General features: G+C 52.5%; 6 protein-coding genes across 6 annotated transcripts; 3 read left to right on the plus strand and 3 right to left on the minus strand.

Moving 5' to 3' along the window:
- Positions 1-748: 748 nt before the first annotated feature.
- N7458_006218 (GPI anchored serine-threonine rich family protein) lies at positions 749-1,576 on the plus strand (the record flags this gene model as incomplete). The annotated part of the gene is made up of 2 exons (XM_056909600.1): positions 749-962; positions 1,113-1,576. The coding sequence occupies 2 exons, from the start codon at positions 749-751 to the stop codon at positions 1,574-1,576; spliced, it is 678 nt and encodes a 225-aa protein (XP_056765304.1).
- Positions 1,577-5,196: 3,620 nt separating this feature from the next.
- N7458_006219 (uncharacterized protein) lies at positions 5,197-6,396 on the plus strand (the record flags this gene model as incomplete). The annotated part of the gene is made up of 4 exons (XM_056909601.1): positions 5,197-5,451; positions 5,574-5,881; positions 5,965-6,326; positions 6,389-6,396. The coding sequence occupies 4 exons, from the start codon at positions 5,197-5,199 to the stop codon at positions 6,394-6,396; spliced, it is 933 nt and encodes a 310-aa protein (XP_056765305.1).
- A 1,594-nt stretch (positions 6,397-7,990) lies between these two features.
- Positions 7,991-9,352, minus strand: N7458_006220 (uncharacterized protein; the record flags this gene model as incomplete). Its single annotated transcript, XM_056909602.1, has 4 exons — positions 7,991-8,566; positions 8,622-8,783; positions 8,896-9,133; positions 9,195-9,352. 4 exons carry the CDS (start codon positions 9,350-9,352, stop codon positions 7,991-7,993), a joined length of 1,134 nt encoding a protein of 377 aa, XP_056765306.1.
- Positions 9,353-10,640: 1,288 nt separating this feature from the next.
- On the minus strand, positions 10,641-11,667 carry N7458_006221 (uncharacterized protein; the record flags this gene model as incomplete). The annotated part of the gene is made up of 3 exons (XM_056909603.1): positions 10,641-11,120; positions 11,272-11,496; positions 11,563-11,667. 3 exons carry the CDS (start codon positions 11,665-11,667, stop codon positions 10,641-10,643), a joined length of 810 nt encoding a protein of 269 aa, XP_056765307.1.
- A 691-nt stretch (positions 11,668-12,358) lies between these two features.
- nop12 (rRNA-processing protein NOP12) lies at positions 12,359-14,012 on the minus strand (the record flags this gene model as incomplete). Its single annotated transcript, XM_056909604.1, has 2 exons — positions 12,359-13,837; positions 13,893-14,012. The coding sequence occupies 2 exons, from the start codon at positions 14,010-14,012 to the stop codon at positions 12,359-12,361; spliced, it is 1,599 nt and encodes a 532-aa protein (XP_056765308.1).
- Positions 14,013-15,448: 1,436 nt separating this feature from the next.
- N7458_006223 (uncharacterized protein) lies at positions 15,449-17,739 on the plus strand (the record flags this gene model as incomplete). Its single annotated transcript, XM_056909605.1, has 4 exons — positions 15,449-16,337; positions 16,393-16,462; positions 16,519-17,005; positions 17,059-17,739. 4 exons carry the CDS (start codon positions 15,449-15,451, stop codon positions 17,737-17,739), a joined length of 2,127 nt encoding a protein of 708 aa, XP_056765309.1.
- Positions 17,740-18,183: the final 444 nt, after the last annotated feature.

Raw genomic sequence — 18,183 nt, forward strand, 5'->3', positions numbered from 1 at the left:
GACTGTTATCAGGCTGAGATTACCGATTCCACTTTCCAAGACCCCATTCCCACTTTTTCCCTTGTCCCTTTGTCCCTTTTCCTGTCCCTTTTTTTGGTCCCTTTTTTCCCATCCAATTTCCGTGGGTCTCGCCCCCATTGGCCCATCCCCAAGGCAAACCCAATTCCACGCCCGTGATGGCGTTCTTTTTCCGCCATCAACCTCCTATCTGGACCAATGGAACCCGCCTAGCACTCATCGCGCAGACACGCGATTTGACGATTTGATTCCAAGGCCCCATTTTAGCGCAGCCGGTGCTTTCCTAGTTCGGGCTTGGTGGCCATGGAACGGGCCCTATGTGGCCGTTGGAGTCCTCTCGCCCTTGGAGCGGCTTCCTTTTCCCCATCCAGAGTTGGGCTTAGTTCATGATGATTTATGATCTAGCTCGATAAGGAGTTAGTCGACCCTTTTGGACGGGGGCGCTTCGAGTCTGAGTGACTTTGGTGCATATATGACTGATTCTCCCCGTCGCTCCTCTCGCGCGATCGTTTGCTCGGCTTTCCTATCCGCTCTTTCTCTCGCTTCTTTTTCTCTCTTTTCGCCGCTTGATCGCTTTGACTGTATTCGCTCTTTTTTTATCGATCAGCCTCGGGCTTACTCTTTCTTTATCTCAATTGCCGAATTGCTTCGCCTCTTCTGCCTCTTTCTATACTAATACTATTCCCCCGGCCACTTCATTTTCGAAAGAACCATACCACACTCTTCAATCATGCGCTCTTACATCACCATCGTTGCTGCGCTCTACGCTGCCGTGGCTTCGGCCAGCAGCACGGCTAATGCCTTCAACAACCCTGCTGGCGGTTACAGCTTCACCGTCGGCGAGCCTACCACCCTCAGCTGGCACGCTGATAGCGGTTCGACCGTGACTCTGCGCCTGCAGTACGGCACTGTCTCGACTGCCAACTCGGGTACTATCATTGCCTGTGAGTACACTCCCATCGCCCGTGACCAGTATGCATCCGGAACGGATAGTCGCATCAAAGTACAGTCAGTTCTCTGACAACGATGCGCCTACCCACCGGATCTACTGGATCATTCCCATCCACGATTCATCCCAACTAACCTTGCCCCAGCCAACATCCCCAACGACGGCAGCTACACCTGGAACGTCCCCTCCGACCTCGCCTCCGAGCCCGACTACACCATCGAAATCGTCGACGACCAGGACACCTCCAACTACAACTTCTCCCCGCGCTTCACCGTCTCCGGCGCCACCGTGGCCACCACCACCTCCGCTTCCAGCGTTACCATCTCCACCACCACCATCTCGACTACTTCCACCAGAACCTCCACCAAGACTACCACTCCTTCTTCCAGCACCTCGACTCCGACTACCTTGACCACTTCCAGCTCGTCCAGCGCTAGCTCCAGCTCCGCCGTCTCGACTACTTCCACTTCTGCCTCGACTAGCACTTCCAGCACCGTTGCTTCTAGCACTACCTCTGCTGCGTCGGTGCCTACCACTAACGCTGGTATGGCCAACCGTGTGTCCGGTGGTCTGTTGGCTGTCGTTGCTGGTGTGGCTATGATGCTGTAAATTTTGGATGTTGAATTCTGACTTTTCCTTGGGGTCTTGGGGGTGTGATTGGTGATTTTACTTTTGGAGAGGAAGATGGATTAGGTTGGATTGGATTGGATTGGGGCTGTTGGGGAGCCTAACTTGTACTTGTACTTGTACTTGTTTACCGAGTAATCGGTCGTCGGTTGTCTGTTGTTCATCCTGTCTAATCACTGGCATTGTTGAAACTGTGCATAAGGGGTTGTTTGATTTCGAGTCGGGCGATGACACGGCTTCGATGTGTTTGGATGTACTTTGTTATGATTTGAATTCTATTGTGTATACCCAACCATCACGACTTTCCTTAGCTCTGGGGTATAGTACTTTCTTATAATTACTGAGAGTCTTGGACGTTCAAGCCTGTATCATATGGTCTGAAGGGGTGTACTCTGGCATAGACCTTCAATCTAACAAATTGGGTGCAATGTTAGATTCGTGTAAGAAACCCTTAGAAGCAGATTCCAATGATTTAGTCTACATCGTGAATATCCCTGGAAACACTATGCGATATTGTTTTGTTTTCGGTAAGTTAGCACATACTCGGACCTCTTTAGATGTACGTCACAGCACAGGTATACTATACCACCCAAACCAAATGAGAACGTGGTCCCCCCGCATGCTCAAGCTCGGTGCTCAATATGCTTCACAGGCATTGGAATTGAGCAGCGCTGTATAGTGAATATCCTTACCGAATATCCTAATATCACAGTCAATATACAGTAGACCGAATACAGAAAGAAGCGGTGCAATAACGAGATTTCTACAATGCTCTCGCAATTACTGTACAGTGCCATGTGAACTCGTCGGCAATCCGTACACAACGGACTCACCTCCCTCCGCGATCGACCCCCAGTGGGTCCCCGGAAATCAGTCATTCCCTCATAATCGCCGTCTAATTTCCCCGTAATAACCTAACTATCCAGTGAGTTCTCAGCATCGATTTGGGAGAACGACTCATTCAACACTCATTCTTTCTTATTCCCTTAAATTGTATCCTGATTTTAACTTCATGGTACAGCCAACCTCGCCGAGAGCAGATACCCTTCCTATATTCACGAATTCATGTATGAACGGAGGAAGACGGGAAATTATTTTCCGTAATGTCACAGCCTAGTCGAAGCCAAGCCCTAACCAACTAAAGCACAGAACCGGCCTGTGATTTAGCGTTGGAGGACTGAGCGGAGGTAATAATGAGGATCAACATCGGCATTGTGGGGACGCAACGGCTTAGCGGCGATAGTAATTTCTTTCTTGCCGTTGCTGCAGACACTAGTACTACGAAGAATGAACGGGGGAATTATAGATTCCGGAGAAGGGAAGGGAAATGCCATAGCTTCAGACTTGTAAGTTAGTGATGAGATGGTTAGCTTTATATTGTAGTGGTGAAGCTAAGTGCGCTACGCTGCATACACGATTCTTGAAGTTGCAATTTTCTGGGTATGTCGGGAGTTATCATTTTTCACAGTATATTGAGCAGGATTTGGAAGGTCCCGCCCGTATTTAATGTCTTGCGTCCCGCCAGTTACTGATTGAAGAGGGCAATGGATAAGGTGGAGTTTTGTGGTGGCTCTGACTCTTTGTCCAGTCAGTAGGCTATCAACTTCTGGCTAGGCTGGAACTCCCCGCGCGCAGTAGAGTGGATTATCCGGGGATTTTCGTATTGATAAAACAGCATCGGTAGAGGCCGTATTAGGACGATTGGTCAAATTGAAAGCCTGGTTATAATTACGAGTATATGCTATGATGGGAGGTTTTGTCAAGTTTGCCATCATACCATAGCTTAACTTTATAGATCACCATCGCGGGTTTCATGATCCTTAGTGCTGTAATGGGCCCATGGATGGTACTCATGATTTGACTAATAGTCAGCCAGAAAATGGGACGTCAATTTCGAAGAGTCGAGGTGATCGCGGCTTGTGTTGACCAAGAAGGACATTCACAGGCATAGCTGGCCCCGACAGCACTTAACTCGGTAAGCATACGATGCATAGAGCGGTGACGATTGGATCTCTGCCTCAATCGGAAGGAGAACATCACCTCCAATGCGGAACTTGGTTGAGAGTCAAGACGATCACTGCAGTGGCATCGCTTCTATCCGATCCAGGCGATTTATCAAGCGACGTCATACTCGACATTTATGCCATTCAGGTTTCAGGACAATGCGACACCCCGCAAGGCCAGAACACGAAGTAAGAACTGACCGCTTAAGGGATGAGCCAACACTTCTTGTCACTTGAATCGACTATGCAGTCATCCTGCTTTGCCAATGCCAACGCCAATGCCAATGCTCAACCAGTCGGCAGGGGGTGAGACATCTCGGATCTGATGAGATCTGATGTGATCTCTCGACTGCCGAAACGAACGCCCCTCGATTCGGCCCGCTCCAGCCAATCCTCAGTCCCACTCCACCGCCAGGAACGCCGGGGATAATCCAGGGACGCGTGGGATGGCCTTTCCTTGCTGATTCTTCGGCGTGGATACCTGACCAGCGGATCAATCGACTCTGCCACGATGGATTGTCAATGTCATCATAGCCTTGCGACGACTGCTTACCTGCGAGTAAAGCCCATGCTTGCCATGCGGTGTTTCACAAGTGCCATTGCCATCTCGACTGAGCTCAGCCCCAGATGGGTCATGCTGGACTCTGGCACAAACCCGTTAGAGGACAAGAAGGCCAGTCTCTCAGAGAGATCACTTTCACGGGAGTTTTATGGGGCATGTCCAGATTTTGGCCTTGACAACTGCGACCATTGCAAACCGCATCGTCCTGGTTAAGACTCCAGAACTCAAGAGCCGAGTGCTTCTTACGTTCGCACCGCTTCCATTCTCAAAGCCCTGCACTTCTGTCAATACGACCTCGCCGTCATCAAGGGCTCCCTCCGCACCCCTCCGAACGAACATCATGCAAGGCTCACCAGTCCATAGTGGCATAATCACCACCAGACCCACACTATCCTCGTGTGTCTGGCATCTATCAGCAAGGGTCTACTACCATGCGGGGCACCACCGTAATAGCTTGCCCCAGAAGGCACGACAAGTCGACTCATCACTCATCCAACTTGGCAGCCCTCGCCCATTGTCGAAGAAAAAAGTGACTGCCTACGTGCATGTGAGATATGCAAGCAGGGGGCTTCGATCAATGGCCTCGAAGCTGGAAGCATTCAGTCATCATCACTAGTAGTCACTAGCGGTGATACACGGCTTTCGCTTTGGCCCGTTGGGTATCTCCCTGTGTGACGATGATGCCTGCGAGGTTCTCGGGTTATACTGTAGTGCCGATGCCCAGTGTCAGTGTCAGTGTCAATGGCAGAGCTCAAGCCCCAGCCTGAGCTTGCGCTGACACTGCGGTTCTACTACGAATGCACCAATGCACTGATCGACCCGCTGGCCCTGCAGAGGGATGGATGCGATCATGCATCAGCCGAGGATCCAAGGACTAACGATTTCTAATTATACCAGTCTACCTCGAGAGGCGGTCTATATAATATCTCATCGTTGGCCCCGGATCAAATGCGTTGGTTTCGATCCGCAGTGCCACCTCATTCACCACATACTCAGCTTGGTCGAATATCACTGTCAAGTACTGTGTACTCCCCACAATGCCGTCTATAATCTACCTCGCCGTGTCGGCAGCCGCCATGACCGGACTTGCACAGCTCGCCTCTGCACAAACCAACATCACCGCCAGTGCTTGTGTCGCCGAGTCCGTCTACTCAGACTGTAACCGCAATGTTGCAGATACATGGCGCTCCTGCATAAACAATTGCAATGGTAATGGCGACTGCATCGTGGACTGTGGATGTACTGCACACCAGCAGTATATCAATTGCATGGCACACTCCTGCTGGAACCAGGTCTGTCTCCTTCCGTTGTCTAGTTCCGCCATACAACCCTGCCCAAGCCTTGACAAGCCTCGACCTACAAAGATGTCTTACTCCACCGGCAAACAAAAGTTGACACTATCTCCCACATCCAGGTCTACTCCTGCGAATACCAACTCTTCGTCCAACAATACTTCGCCGTATGCCCCAGCGCCACCGAACCAATCCCCTTCTGGCCAGCCCCAGACAACGCACCAAACCGCTGCTCCTGCAGTCTAGGAAAAGTCCTCACAAACACCCTCTCCGCCCGCCAGGCCCAACTCTCCTGCGTCCAGAACATAACGAACCAGGCCCTCAACGACATCCCCGACCTCTCGAATCTAGGCAACCTAGCTAATATCCCCGATATCGCACGAACAGCAACAGACTGCGCCTGCTGCGGCGCCAGCGCCAGCTTGTCCTCGTACGTCTCACCTCCCCCCCTCCCCACACACAGGGCAACAAAAATGAAAGGAAAAGAAAGAGACTAATTCAAAGCACATCCAGAGCATGGCAAGTCTGCCCAAACACAGTCCCCACCCTCGCCGGCGCCGACCTCTGGCCCCTCTTCTTCCCGTCGACCTTCCCAAACCTGTACACCTCCATCCCGAACTTCGCCTGGTCCACCTGCGACAACACACTGTCGTCAACGGACTGCGCAAACCTCGGCTTCTCGGACACAGACAACAAGTACTACAGACCGGGCGATTTCCCCCAGAACGGGACGTCGACGCTGCATAATGTTGCGGGCACGGTGACGGCGCCGCCGAGTGGGACGGTGATTACTTGGTCGCAGGCTTCGGCGACGTATACGGTTACAGCGACGGGGGTGGATCGGGGGGTTGTTGCGGGTGCTAGTCAGACCGATGGTGGGAGTGGGAGTGCTAGTGCTAGTGCTAGTGGGACGGGGAGTGAGGCTGGTGCGACGCAGAGTGCTAATGCGGCGGCGGCGAATGGGGTTGGTGGGTTTGGGGGGTTGCTTGGGTTGGTTGTTACCGCCGGTGATTCGGCGTGTAGTGGATCCCCCAGCGATCGTGTCCTTCTAGCATCGACCGCGAAGCGCCGTGTGCGGCGGCGCATTAAAGAGAGATGGGCACAAGAGTGGGCGAAGGAGACAACTGGCAAGCCGAACCAACGATTGGTGAAGGCCCCAGACAAGAAGGTGCTTCGGCTGTTCGAGTCTCTCTCGAAGCCATACACCTCGATTCTGATCCAGATGCGATCAATGCGCATTGCACTGAACCACTTCTTATTCAAGATCAAGGCGGTCGAATCAGATCAGTGTTACTGTGGAGAAGGGTCTCAAACACCGAGACACGTCTTAATGCAGTGCCCGTTGTACGCTGATCTGAGGAAGACCTTCCTTGACAAGGTCAGGGCGACTGATCTTGGGGATTCGACGGATTACGATGCAATTGTATCGCACTCGCAGGCTACCCGCTACGTGGCCGAATTCATGTTACAAACAGGCCTCCTGGGGCAATTCCGGCACGTCGAAATCGAGCCAGAACCACCAAAAGAAGGCGACGGAACAACGAGCCAGGATAGACTGGCAGGCGCAGGTGGTGAAGACGATGGGTAGGAGGAACGACAAGCCCAAGGCCGACCGAGAGGTCTTGGAAGAATACATCCAACATGTCAACACGCCAGTCGACGATGAACGCCACCAATTGAGAACGAAGCAGGAGGATGGGGATGCCAGAGAGGGAAAGCAGAGATGGAGATGCGGAGGGAGCAGCAGGCCGTTGTGAGGGCTGATTGAAAGATATATCGTGGGATTGAGGGCATTGCGGGCGTTTCGGTACTGTTTTGGGTGATTTTCGGGCTGATTTTATATGGCAATACGCCGATTTCCTATGTATCTACTGTTTCATGCGCGGGTCTGGCGTTCGGAATACTCTTGCTTCCGCCGGAGGAAGCGCCTGCATAGCCATTACGCCACTAGTTAGGCTGCATCAGGTTAATAGAGTGTTGATTGATTGATTGATTGATTGGGTTGGTTGTTGGGGTGTTGATGGCGATGTGAAGGGGTTGAGGGTTGAGGGTTGGAATTGGTACGGTAGGGAGGTGATGAGTGATGCTCCGGAATGGTGATGGAGGTGAAGATCAAGATGGATGTGTCCAGGATACCCACGATTTACGAACCTCGTGGACATATCGCAGCCGGTCTTTACAGTGCAGATGATGGGTTATGATATGTTATGAGATGACGGGTAATATATGGGAACCAAAAAAGTTGTTTATGAAAGACTCATGGACATAATGCATGACATACATGGATTTGGGATGTTGAATTGGACCCAAGCATGCGACGAGCCATAGAAAGTGATAATGACCCCGAGGCCGGGCAACAAGGAAATAAAAACCGCCCGAAAGAAAGAGAAGTCCAAAGACCAAACTCCATATGCGCCAGGTATAAATAACAAAGCGATGCATATATATAAGAATGACATCTATACCCAATGATCAGGCCAGGGGATCCGAGTACATGATATAATACTCCCATCCCCATCTAATCTAGACAGATCCTCATCTAAACCACCCAATCCGGAACAACCCTCTTCAAAAACTTCATAAACTTAAAGAACCCCACTGCATACTCCACATTCCCACGTGGATCCACTGCCCTCTCTGGAAACGCAATCCCAGCCCCAAACAACCCAGGAACAACAGGCCCATCTCCACGCTCATGGAACTTGCCCGACCCATGATCAAACTCCATACTCAACGCCTCCCCATCCCTAGCCAACTGCGGCAGCGGATCCCTCGTGAATCCCACCGCATGAACAATATGCGAGCAACTGGGCAACTCAGCCCGATACTGCGCCGCCTCGCGGGACTCGCCGCCCCCGCAGTCGATTTTCTCGATTACACGGCCAGCGGGCGACGTGGGCAACTTGTCGTCTTCGAGTTGGGCGCGCGCAAAGTCCGCTGCTAGACCCTTGAGACCGGTGTTGTCGCGCAGGATCCAGCCGTCCATGTACTCCGCGTAGCGGAGCGGGTGCCGCGTGAACCATTTCACGCGTAGGTGGGGGTGGGAGTCGCGGGCGAGAGTGACGAGGTTGAGGAGGGCGAGGATGGCGCTGTGGGGAGGCGCCGATGACGGCGACTGTGGTTGGGGTGTTGGGTGGGAGGGTTGTTGCGAGTTCGGATGGTTTGAGGACGGTGTCTAGGTCTAGGCGGGTGATGTCTAGGCCTGGGACGGGGACGGGGATGTTGGTTGGGTGGGATCCTGTGCAGAGGATCAGACGGGTTGTCTCGATTGTGAGTTCGTCGGGTGAGCCGTGTTGCTTGATGCGGACGGTCCATTGGGAGTCGCTGGATGTCTGTTTATATGATGTCATTATTAGCCTTTTTTGCGTGAGATGTGCAGAGACTTAGTTGTACGTCGGGGGTGTACAGGCACGGATCATCTTGGGGTGAGGGGTCTCGATTTACCCTGCTGCTAAGGTTGGCTGCAGTCACGAACCCGCGGCAGGCGTGGACTCGATCCATCTTGATCAGACCGTCCGTGATCCCGCGGATCATGTCTGCAGCATAGTGCAGATGGCACGTCTTCTCCTGGTCCAGCTTGGCCATAGTGGTAAAAGCATTTGGTCGAGGGGTGTTTTCGATGACCGTCTGGAAGGGCTGTACAGCCGTGGCATACGCCTGGAAGAGGGCGACTTTGGTGTTGCTACATTGGGCTCGTTAATCGAGATTCTTCAGATCGGGATCACGGCCAATAGACTACCCACCTGGGAACCTCGCGGTATTTCCGATTGACACGGCCGGACTCGAAGCTAGGATCGATCCAGGCTATTGTGCCCAATTGGCGCTCTAGCAGGTTGCCCACGACGGCCACACCGGCTGGGCCAGCGCCCACGACGACAGCTGCGCAATTCCTGGTAGCCATGGCTGCGAGAGAATGTGTGGAGGGACACTCAGAATAGACAAAAAAGAACAAAGGAACCAGAAAGTGGGGGAACAAAGAGGGTGGTAGAGATGCACGAAGAGCGCAGAGTTAGAAAAGTGGAAGGCGGGAGAAATGCAAGTCAAAAAAATGGGATTCATTCGGGTATCTAAATAAGAACTGGACTCATCCGCAGACCGCAAAGTTATCGAGCCACGCGGGCCGCGGGGGGATTCCACAAAGGGGGGGTTTTGGGTTGTGCAAGACCCCAAAAAGCCAAGAAGTCCACGGCCACGATCGCAGGAATGGACGTGCAAAAATGGCAAAAGGAATGCGTAAGACTCCGATCACCATTCAACCGGTCCAGATAACGCAACCACCAGCCAGTCGGGACGTCGCAAGCGGGGAAGGCACTACACTCTGCGATCACGATCAACCTTGGGAGGCACGAAAGTCCTCCCGGGGACCCCTCTTCTCTCTGGAGAAGCGTATCCATGACACACCGTATCATTGTGGTATCGTGGCCTCTGCGCCTTTCAAACCGACGATCGTGACTCGACCCGCTGGGCAAGGGTTTCTCATCTCAGCTGATCAGCTGATCATCAGGATACTGGCAAGGACCAAGTTGTGTTTTGAGCGCTGCCGGCCGAGAGATGCAGTGAGCCCCACTGGTTGCGCTTGGCTTCGGCTGGTCGGCTGGTCGGCTGCGTCGGTTCTGCCAGGCGGAAAACGGGCGATGGAGGGGGAATTGTGGTGTCGCTGCCCTTGGGATGGGCATTCCCATGTCTGTTCAAGGGAGCATATTGATGGGGGTTTCGGACGAGCGTTGAGCTTCGTCAATGTGGCTCAGAAGCAGATTGAGAGGTGGAAAAGGGAAAGAAAGCTGGTCGAGGAGGGCGTTTGGTCTTATACTCGCCCTGTCACGTCGATCTGGAGGTCTTGGCGAAATTGCGTGATCGAGTTGCGGCCTTGGTGCCTCAGGCTGGGATCAGGCCAAAATTAGCCCATGTCTGTAGATATCGTTGATCGAGCATGTTACTGACTTCTCGCACAGTTATGATTGGTTTATTTGCCCTTTAATGGCTCCTATGATGAATAACCCTAGGTGCTCAACAAAGTTCTACACTTAAAGGTCTGCAGTATGACACGACGGATGAGGCCATCATTAGTACTATCCTTCCGGGTTGAAGACATCCGGAAAGACATAAACTGAATCCGTGAAAACGAATTTAAAATCACGAGACGCTTTAAAGCTTCACTTCATTTGGTATAGAATAACCCCCTCCCCCCCTCAAACGGCCCAATACACAGTCACAGAAGCACGATGGACATGATTAGCCCAGCCAGGGAATCGCGCGCGCGCCCAAACAGCAATTGAATCCCCTACTTGCAACTCACGCACAAACCGTCCATCAAGAGTAGCACGGCCACGGCCCGTAGTCTTCTCAATATCATACGCAGCAGGAGAATCAGGCTGTATGTTATCCCGATAATGCCAAATAAGCTCAATGTCCTGTACCATACCCACCCGGGCACCATTGACCCGGATCTTGTCCGCGCGGGGCAACAAAAGAGGATCATCAGGTTCATGCGATATCGCCGTTTCGCCCTTTTCATTGTCCAGAAGTTCTTGTTCCTCGCCATCGATATACATCTTCCGCGCATGCGCGCCGTGGATAACCACCGCATCAAACCACGTCCAAGAGTGTTCATACATATTCTCGCGAACATGGCCAGCTCCCTGGTCATTAGATGACAGGCGGAACACAATCTTCCGGCATGGGTGGTTAGATGATCGGTGCGGGAGTGGACGTGGAGAATCGGGTGAGCGTTCAAGTTGCTTTATCGTGGGGGGGGGATATTTTGTTAGCGCATACGTCATTGGTGGGTGGGATTCAACCCCTCGTGAAATGAAAACACACCTTTCGGTCGTAGCAGAGCGGGACTGTCTTGAGGAGGACTTGGTCTCGGTCTTTTCTGATTATTCGATGGCCTTTTTCTGGCTGGGTCATTGTGGATGTGCTGGATGGCCAGTATTCGGCTTCGTCGATGATCTCGTCTATGATCTCGACGGGGACTCCTAATTTCCATTGGAATAGACCGCGTACTCGGAGGACGTCCCAGGCACTTGGCAGACATTCGGGAGTCTATTGAAAGAAGCTCTTATTAGTATCACCGTCAAGAAATATGATCATCAATGGGGTACTAAGCACCTCGAGATTGGAGTTGTGAGTCTCGGAAGTGTCTGCCTGCTCGTTCTCATTCATTGCTTGTTCATTAATTCGATGCATGGCCCGCCGTGCGCCGTGGGGTATCATCGTGGAAAGTGCAGTAAGTATGGAAATATTTCTCCAAGAGAGAGACAAAGTTGAAAATCGAAACTTGAAAGCAAGACGGACGTTGAGAATGAGTAATACAGATGTTATGCTGAGGTGTGTTGGTGTTGGTGAAAGGCCAAGTCGAGAAAATAAGCGGGTCCCTGTAGATCGCAGATCGACAGTTCGATCTCCGTGAGATCTCGCTCTAACAACCCACACCCAAACCAACCCACAAAATTGAAGACAAATGATTAGCTATTGATTCGAACATAAAGTGGCGACATCTGTAAGCATTTGTACAAGGAGCGGCCGTTTACTAAATGGTGTTGGTGGTTTTTCCCTCGTAGAGTCGCTCAGCTTGCCCCGCGTTCCACCTGACTGAACCATACGCAGGCAGATACATACGTCAGTACAATCTCAATGTCTATGGTCATTGACAAGGTTAGGTTGGAGATTCTGTAGAATTTATGAATTTTAAAGACTACGCGATTGGAGATTTTCATCGATATTACATTCTTGTTATAAGTAGAGCCTGTCATCGGAGGAATAGACGTACCGACTCCATGACAGTTTCATTGCCGTACGATCAGATTGTAGAGATGACTCGTCAGTTGATGATATCTGCAATTAATTCGAATGCCCTTCCCAACGCCAATAAGATACAATATCACACTTCTTTTTGATCTTCAAATCATGGCTTCTGGCCACCAGCGGCCCGGTAAGCAGCCGCACGCTTGCTGCTGCGGTTCTTGGGCTTGCCCTTGGCACCACGACTCTTCACCTTCACCTTCAAAGTCGATGAGCCACCCTCACTGGCACGGTGGCCCTCAAACACAAATGAGTTACCAGCAATGCCACCCTTGCCCGCACTCTTCAACTTGGACGCACCAGCACGGCCAAGCAGCTTGCCTGCACGACCTTGAAGAGTCTTCTGAGCCAGGTCGCCAGCACGAGGACCTTTGCCGCCCGAGTCATCGCGCCTCTTCATCATCTTCCGGGCGCGGGTCACGCGAATCTTACGGGGCAGCAGAGGAGGGAAGTTCTTCTCATTGAGGATAAGAGCCTGTTCCACAGAGGTACCCTCGTAGAATTGGACGTAGGCAAAGCCCTTGCCAACGCGAGTGTTGCTATCACGAATCACACGCACAAATTCGACGTTCTTCTTGACGGCCTTTTTGTCCTTGGTGTCACCAGTGTGAGCGTTGAATATCCGCCACAGACCCTCTTCAATGTCGGAGGGCTTGCGAGGCTTCTTTTTCTTGCCATTCTCATCCTCGCCGGCTACTTCTTGATCCACAAAGTCCAGGTTGCCCACGAAGACGCATCGCTTATTGTCAATCTCGGCAGGGTGTGCAATACTGTCGACACGCAGATGACGGTCCAGAACCACAGTTCCATTCAAAGCAGCAGGGGCCTTGCGAGCAGCCTGGATGGTGGTGTAGACGGCATAAGCGTTGGTGCTGTGGGTGGTGTCGTCCAGAACCTCGCGGCGAGCAAAAGAGGCACGCTTGGGAATGCCACCACCGCTGGCGAATGGCACAGAGCGGAACCGGATCGACTCGACCTTGTGCGGGCCGGAGGATTCGGGCAGACTGGAGCAGAAGGATGCCAGGTGTCGGAGAAGAGTCTTCTTGCCGGCCTTGGACTTGATGGCTTCGGTAGAGACGTTGCCCAAGAAGACTGTGCGGTTGGACTTTTCAACCTCACTGGCCTTGGAGCTGCCAGACAGACTCTCGTGCACGGGGACAGGCTCCTTCTCGCCAGCCTCCTCCTCGTCGCTGTGGTCAGACTCGGCATCTTCCTCAGCCTCTGCCTCTGATGCGTCACTCTTGTCAGCATCTTCCTCGGAAGGCTTCTGGCGCTTGGCCTGTTCGGCATTGCGCTTGTCCTCGGCTCTCTGCTCTTCCTTCTCGATGCGGCGCATATATGAAGCCTCAAGGTCATCCTCTGCTCCTCCTCTCTTGCGTTTGCGGCCTTGGGTGTCTGGTGCCTTTTCTTCCTCAGCCTCGGACTCGCTTCCTTCAGCAGAATCCTCGCCGGCATCCTCCATCACCTCGTCCTCAGACTCAGCCTCGTCTTCCTCCGATTCGGCGACATCCTCGGTGTCTTTCACTTGTTTCTTCGGCTTGAACGCGACATATTTGACAGTGGGGGTTTTCACCGGTCCAGCCTAGAATCCATTCAGTCAGGGATTTTCTTTTGGTCTGACAACAGAGAAAACTTACACTCTTTTCGAACAGCGAAGACAAGCCCGCGTCCAGCGGTGCGCTGCCCAGGAAGGGCAGGCCACCGTTGCCGGGGGCCTCGGTGACCGATTTGGACTGTGATTTAGATTTCTTGCCCATCTTGAGAAATCTGTTTATCCCAGAAGAAATTTCCTTCTCCGGAATTTGTTCAATGTTTTGAGTCGAAGATCGCTGGGGAAGACTGCGCATATCTCCGAACTTTTTTTTTCTTGGGGCTTATCGGTCTTGGCGCGGGAGCTGCGCGCATCACATGATTTTGTACTCCATGCTTGAAAGATATCAACGACGACATTGATACTTGGAACAAGCAGAAAAAAGGTGAGTCCCGATTGAACAAAATACTGAAGCTGAAAATATCATGCTGATAGGACTTATGAACAGACTTGGATTTTTGGAAAGTCGTCAGTGTAGATCGAGGAGTTATCGACACCTCTGTGCCGCAATTTTGTGAGTAAATAATGCCATATTCCTTATTCGAAACTGCATCTTTTTGTCCACAAGCTCTTCTCTCTTTGGCTCTTACTTTGTTCTTCTCAACATTGCTGTTGCTAGTCTTTCAGGAGGCCGTCTTCGGCGACGTCAGCACCACGTGATCAGGGAGTTTTTGCAGGCGGTGAGCCTCGCCCTCGCCGAGACGCGGCAGAACCCCGTCACTCGCTTCTGTTGCTGGACCCCATCACAGCAGTCTTGTCGCTTTCACTCCTCTTTCTCTGAGCCCCTCGACTCGAGTTCCTTTCCCATAGCCCTCTGCGATCATTGCGACGACCTCAGCTACGCCTATCCCGTGCCTATACATGCCGACCCCCCTCCCGCGGCCCTCTACTGTGGTGTTACCCACGTCCTAGCTGACCTCCCCTCGCCGTTCCAGCATTGGCGCCCCGGCGATCCCACGGCCTGTGACGACGTTATATACCGGCGAGACGCGTGGATATACTTGTGGTCAGAGTTTGGTGGGCCAGAAACGCGGTGGCAGTGAGAACCGGGCTCGATCGCGAGCAGCTGTGCTCCTCACCAGCGTCGCTGCCGGCGCATTGTTGCAACGGTAGGTCGCTGCGACTTTTACATCTTTCTTTGCCCAATATTTCCTTTTTACCGTGGATTTCTATGACTGTCTGGTGTCTGGGGAGCTGTTTCATCGCTTCTTGACCCTGCGCGAGGTGCCAGGCTGCTCTGGGGCGCTCGTTGCCGACTCTGGGGGGATTCCGGCGATGATCAATCTCCGCACCGCCTTCTGGAGTGCAGACACCTACCTCTCGCACCCGCTCACTCATTTTTCCTCCACTACTTATTCTAGGGTCAATTCTGGCCCATACACAATGGCAATTGAGCTAATCGATGTTTTGTCCGATCTAGAACAATAACCATCCTCTTTTCAGGCGGTTTGGTGACAATCCCCTCTTGACCCCTCTCCTACCGACAAGCACCACTCTGCCGAGAGCTACCTTCGACAGACCACAACCATCCTCCCACCTATATACCCTCCCTCCTTCCTATACCACACTATCTACATACTCCGCCTCTTATCATAGCTACCGATGGAAGTGGCTGAGAGCAGAGAGCAGACCTCAGTTGGTCCGACAACGGGGGCAGAGTCAACCATGACCAATGGCGAGCGGAATCCCTTTTTGGATGACCCTCTCATGGATGACGGACGATCGAGTAGCTTGAGTGAGATCGACGACGTCTCCGACGACGAGCCATCTGACTTTGACGACTCGCCCAAGCTCGAGAAGCAGCTGGAAAACGACTCGGAGGCAGAAACCGAGCGCATCGAGGACTCCCCGCACAATATTCGAAAACGTGACATTGTGCTCAGCGCTGGCGGCACTGGCAGCGCTGGTCCGAGTCCCAGCAAGCTTCACCAGTCTACCACCCTTGACGATGTCGACGATGACGAGCACCTAGTGGACGACTCGCCCAGCAAACCACGCCGGCCCTCCAGCAACGCAATCGATGACGAGAATGCCGATCTCGACGATGTCGAACTCCCCGATAGTATCGGAAAGAAGCGCAAACGCGTTGAAGCCGGCGACGAAACCGGGACCGAGCTTGGCGAAGACGAGCCGCTCAAGAAACGCCGAAGCTCCATCAAGAGCGATCTGAGTGACCCGATCGATGACGATACCCCTCTTTCACCGGAGCCAATGATGGATGATGAGCCAGCTCCAATAATGGACGATGAGCTGCCTATTGACGACATCCCCGAATCAGAACTGCCCGCTATACCATCCAAGGGCAAAAGGGGCAAAAAGGGTAAGCGGAAAGGAAGGAGAGTCCAATATGGAGACGAGGATACAGAGACTGGCGATGCAGACGCTAGTATAGAGGATGCTGCTGACGACAATCTTGGTGAAGTTGAAGAACCAACGGAACCTGTCGACGAAGTCGATGACGCTGAAGCCGCTGCTCGGGTGGAAGAAGAGTGTAAGTTTCGTTCAAAGTTCGCCCTATTGAATGTGACACTAAATCCCATTTCTAGCTGCGAAAAAGATGTCTGCCATGGAATCATTGGCGACGTTGGAGAAGGAGTTTGCGACGTTACGAGACAAGTATGATTACACAGGCCCCCTCAAATGCCATTTCCGATTGCTGACAAGTACGACAGAATTTACGATGAACGGATCACAAAGCTCAATCGCGAGTTGGAAATGCTGACAGGTCCGAATCCGACGCATCCCGAGTACCTGCGTCAGATTGAATGTGTGCAACGTTACCGGGACGCCAAAATCAAATACGAGCACACCTTGTACCGCTACCGCATGAAGGCTTTGTTGAATAAGAGCCTGGCCGAGCGAGCGCAGGGTCACAGCACCTTTTTCCAGCGCGTTCGAGATGTACGTGAACGCCATTCAAGTGCGATCAGCAAGCGATTCTATGCGATCCAGCATGATCGTTTCAAGACGGATGAGTTGAGCCCGCACCATATTGTGCCATTCCCGACCCGCCGATCGCAGCAAATCGCACATCAGACCGCCTACAACCATGAGGTTTCCATCATGGCTGGTGTTGCCAAGTATGTTGGCTTCCCGGCTGCGCCGACTTTATTGGGAGCTCGTCCGTCCGAATTGGACGATGATTTGGAGAAGATGGGGGTGAGTTAAACCGAGTCTTTGGGCATGCGAGCATCACTGACAGAGAGTCTTAGATAACTATCGAGACGCGAGTGTCGGTTCCACGACATTCACATTCATCGGCAATGCCCCCTCGTGGTACTGTGTCAGCCATGTCGTCCAGCATTTTCCGCACAGCCGCCGAGGAAGCCTTCCTAGAGCAAACGCCCTGGGCCAATCCTCAACATCCCATCCATCAACAACAGCCACAGCACCAATACTCTCAACATCATCGGCCCCCGGCATCCTCGTACGCCACACCAGCAGCTCAAAAGCGGGTAGTTGATATCAACGCGCCCAATGGATCTGCGTCCACTATTCCCGAGAATATGTCGGCGGCCAACTCATCCGCCAACAACACCCCCTACGGCATCGAGCAGGATCCTCGTCACCCCGCTCAAGGGCCGTTTCGAAATCCAGACTACGACACTGAGCATAAATCTGGATTCCGATCTCATAGTTCTTCTCCCTTAGACGTTCGAAAGGCTCAGCCACACCCGGGCCATCTCCTCGAACGGCGCTCTCCAGGGCCCGATGCGTCCCACAATTCTCTCTTCTCCCCACTTCCCGCTCGGGCTGGTTTGTTCCAACCCTCCACCTCCAAACCGAGTGCCTCGCCATCTCTCCCTTCGAAGCCAGTCGACTCGATACATTATCACCCACACCAACATGAGATCTCTGCGGAATCAGGTTCAAGTCATTTGCCTGCTCGGTAAACATTGGACCTCAGTCTCCGATATCGATGTCATGACTGGCTGAGCTGGTCTGTGGCTCATGGCGAAGGGCTGGAACCTATACCCGATAGACATGGTTTCTTTGGACTTTTTTTTGGTCGTGGTTTCTGTATCAACTTCTCTTCCCGCTCATCCCTCCCCTTAATGAAGATTCCCCTATTTCCGTTCTGCTATTGCTGCAAAGGCAAATGTCATTTTGATCAGCGTTTTGAATTAGAAAGAGAGTGTATGTCCGTTGAAATACGGGCTTCGTTGTCGAAGCCCAACGCTATATATGGGAAACCTTTGGTGTTCGTTACTTACGAGAACCTGGATCCGGGCGATGACTGCATGGAATGGGAACGGAGGCTTTTCTATCTTTCTATCATATGAGGTGTTTTGTACGGAGTACAACCTGGGAATCCAACTTGTGTTTTTTCTCTTCCT

Source organism: Penicillium daleae (genome assembly GCF_028827525.1).
Source record: "Penicillium daleae strain IBT 16125 chromosome Unknown utg000006l_segment0_segment0, whole genome shotgun sequence".
NCBI lineage: Eukaryota > Fungi > Ascomycota > Eurotiomycetes > Eurotiales > Aspergillaceae > Penicillium > Penicillium daleae.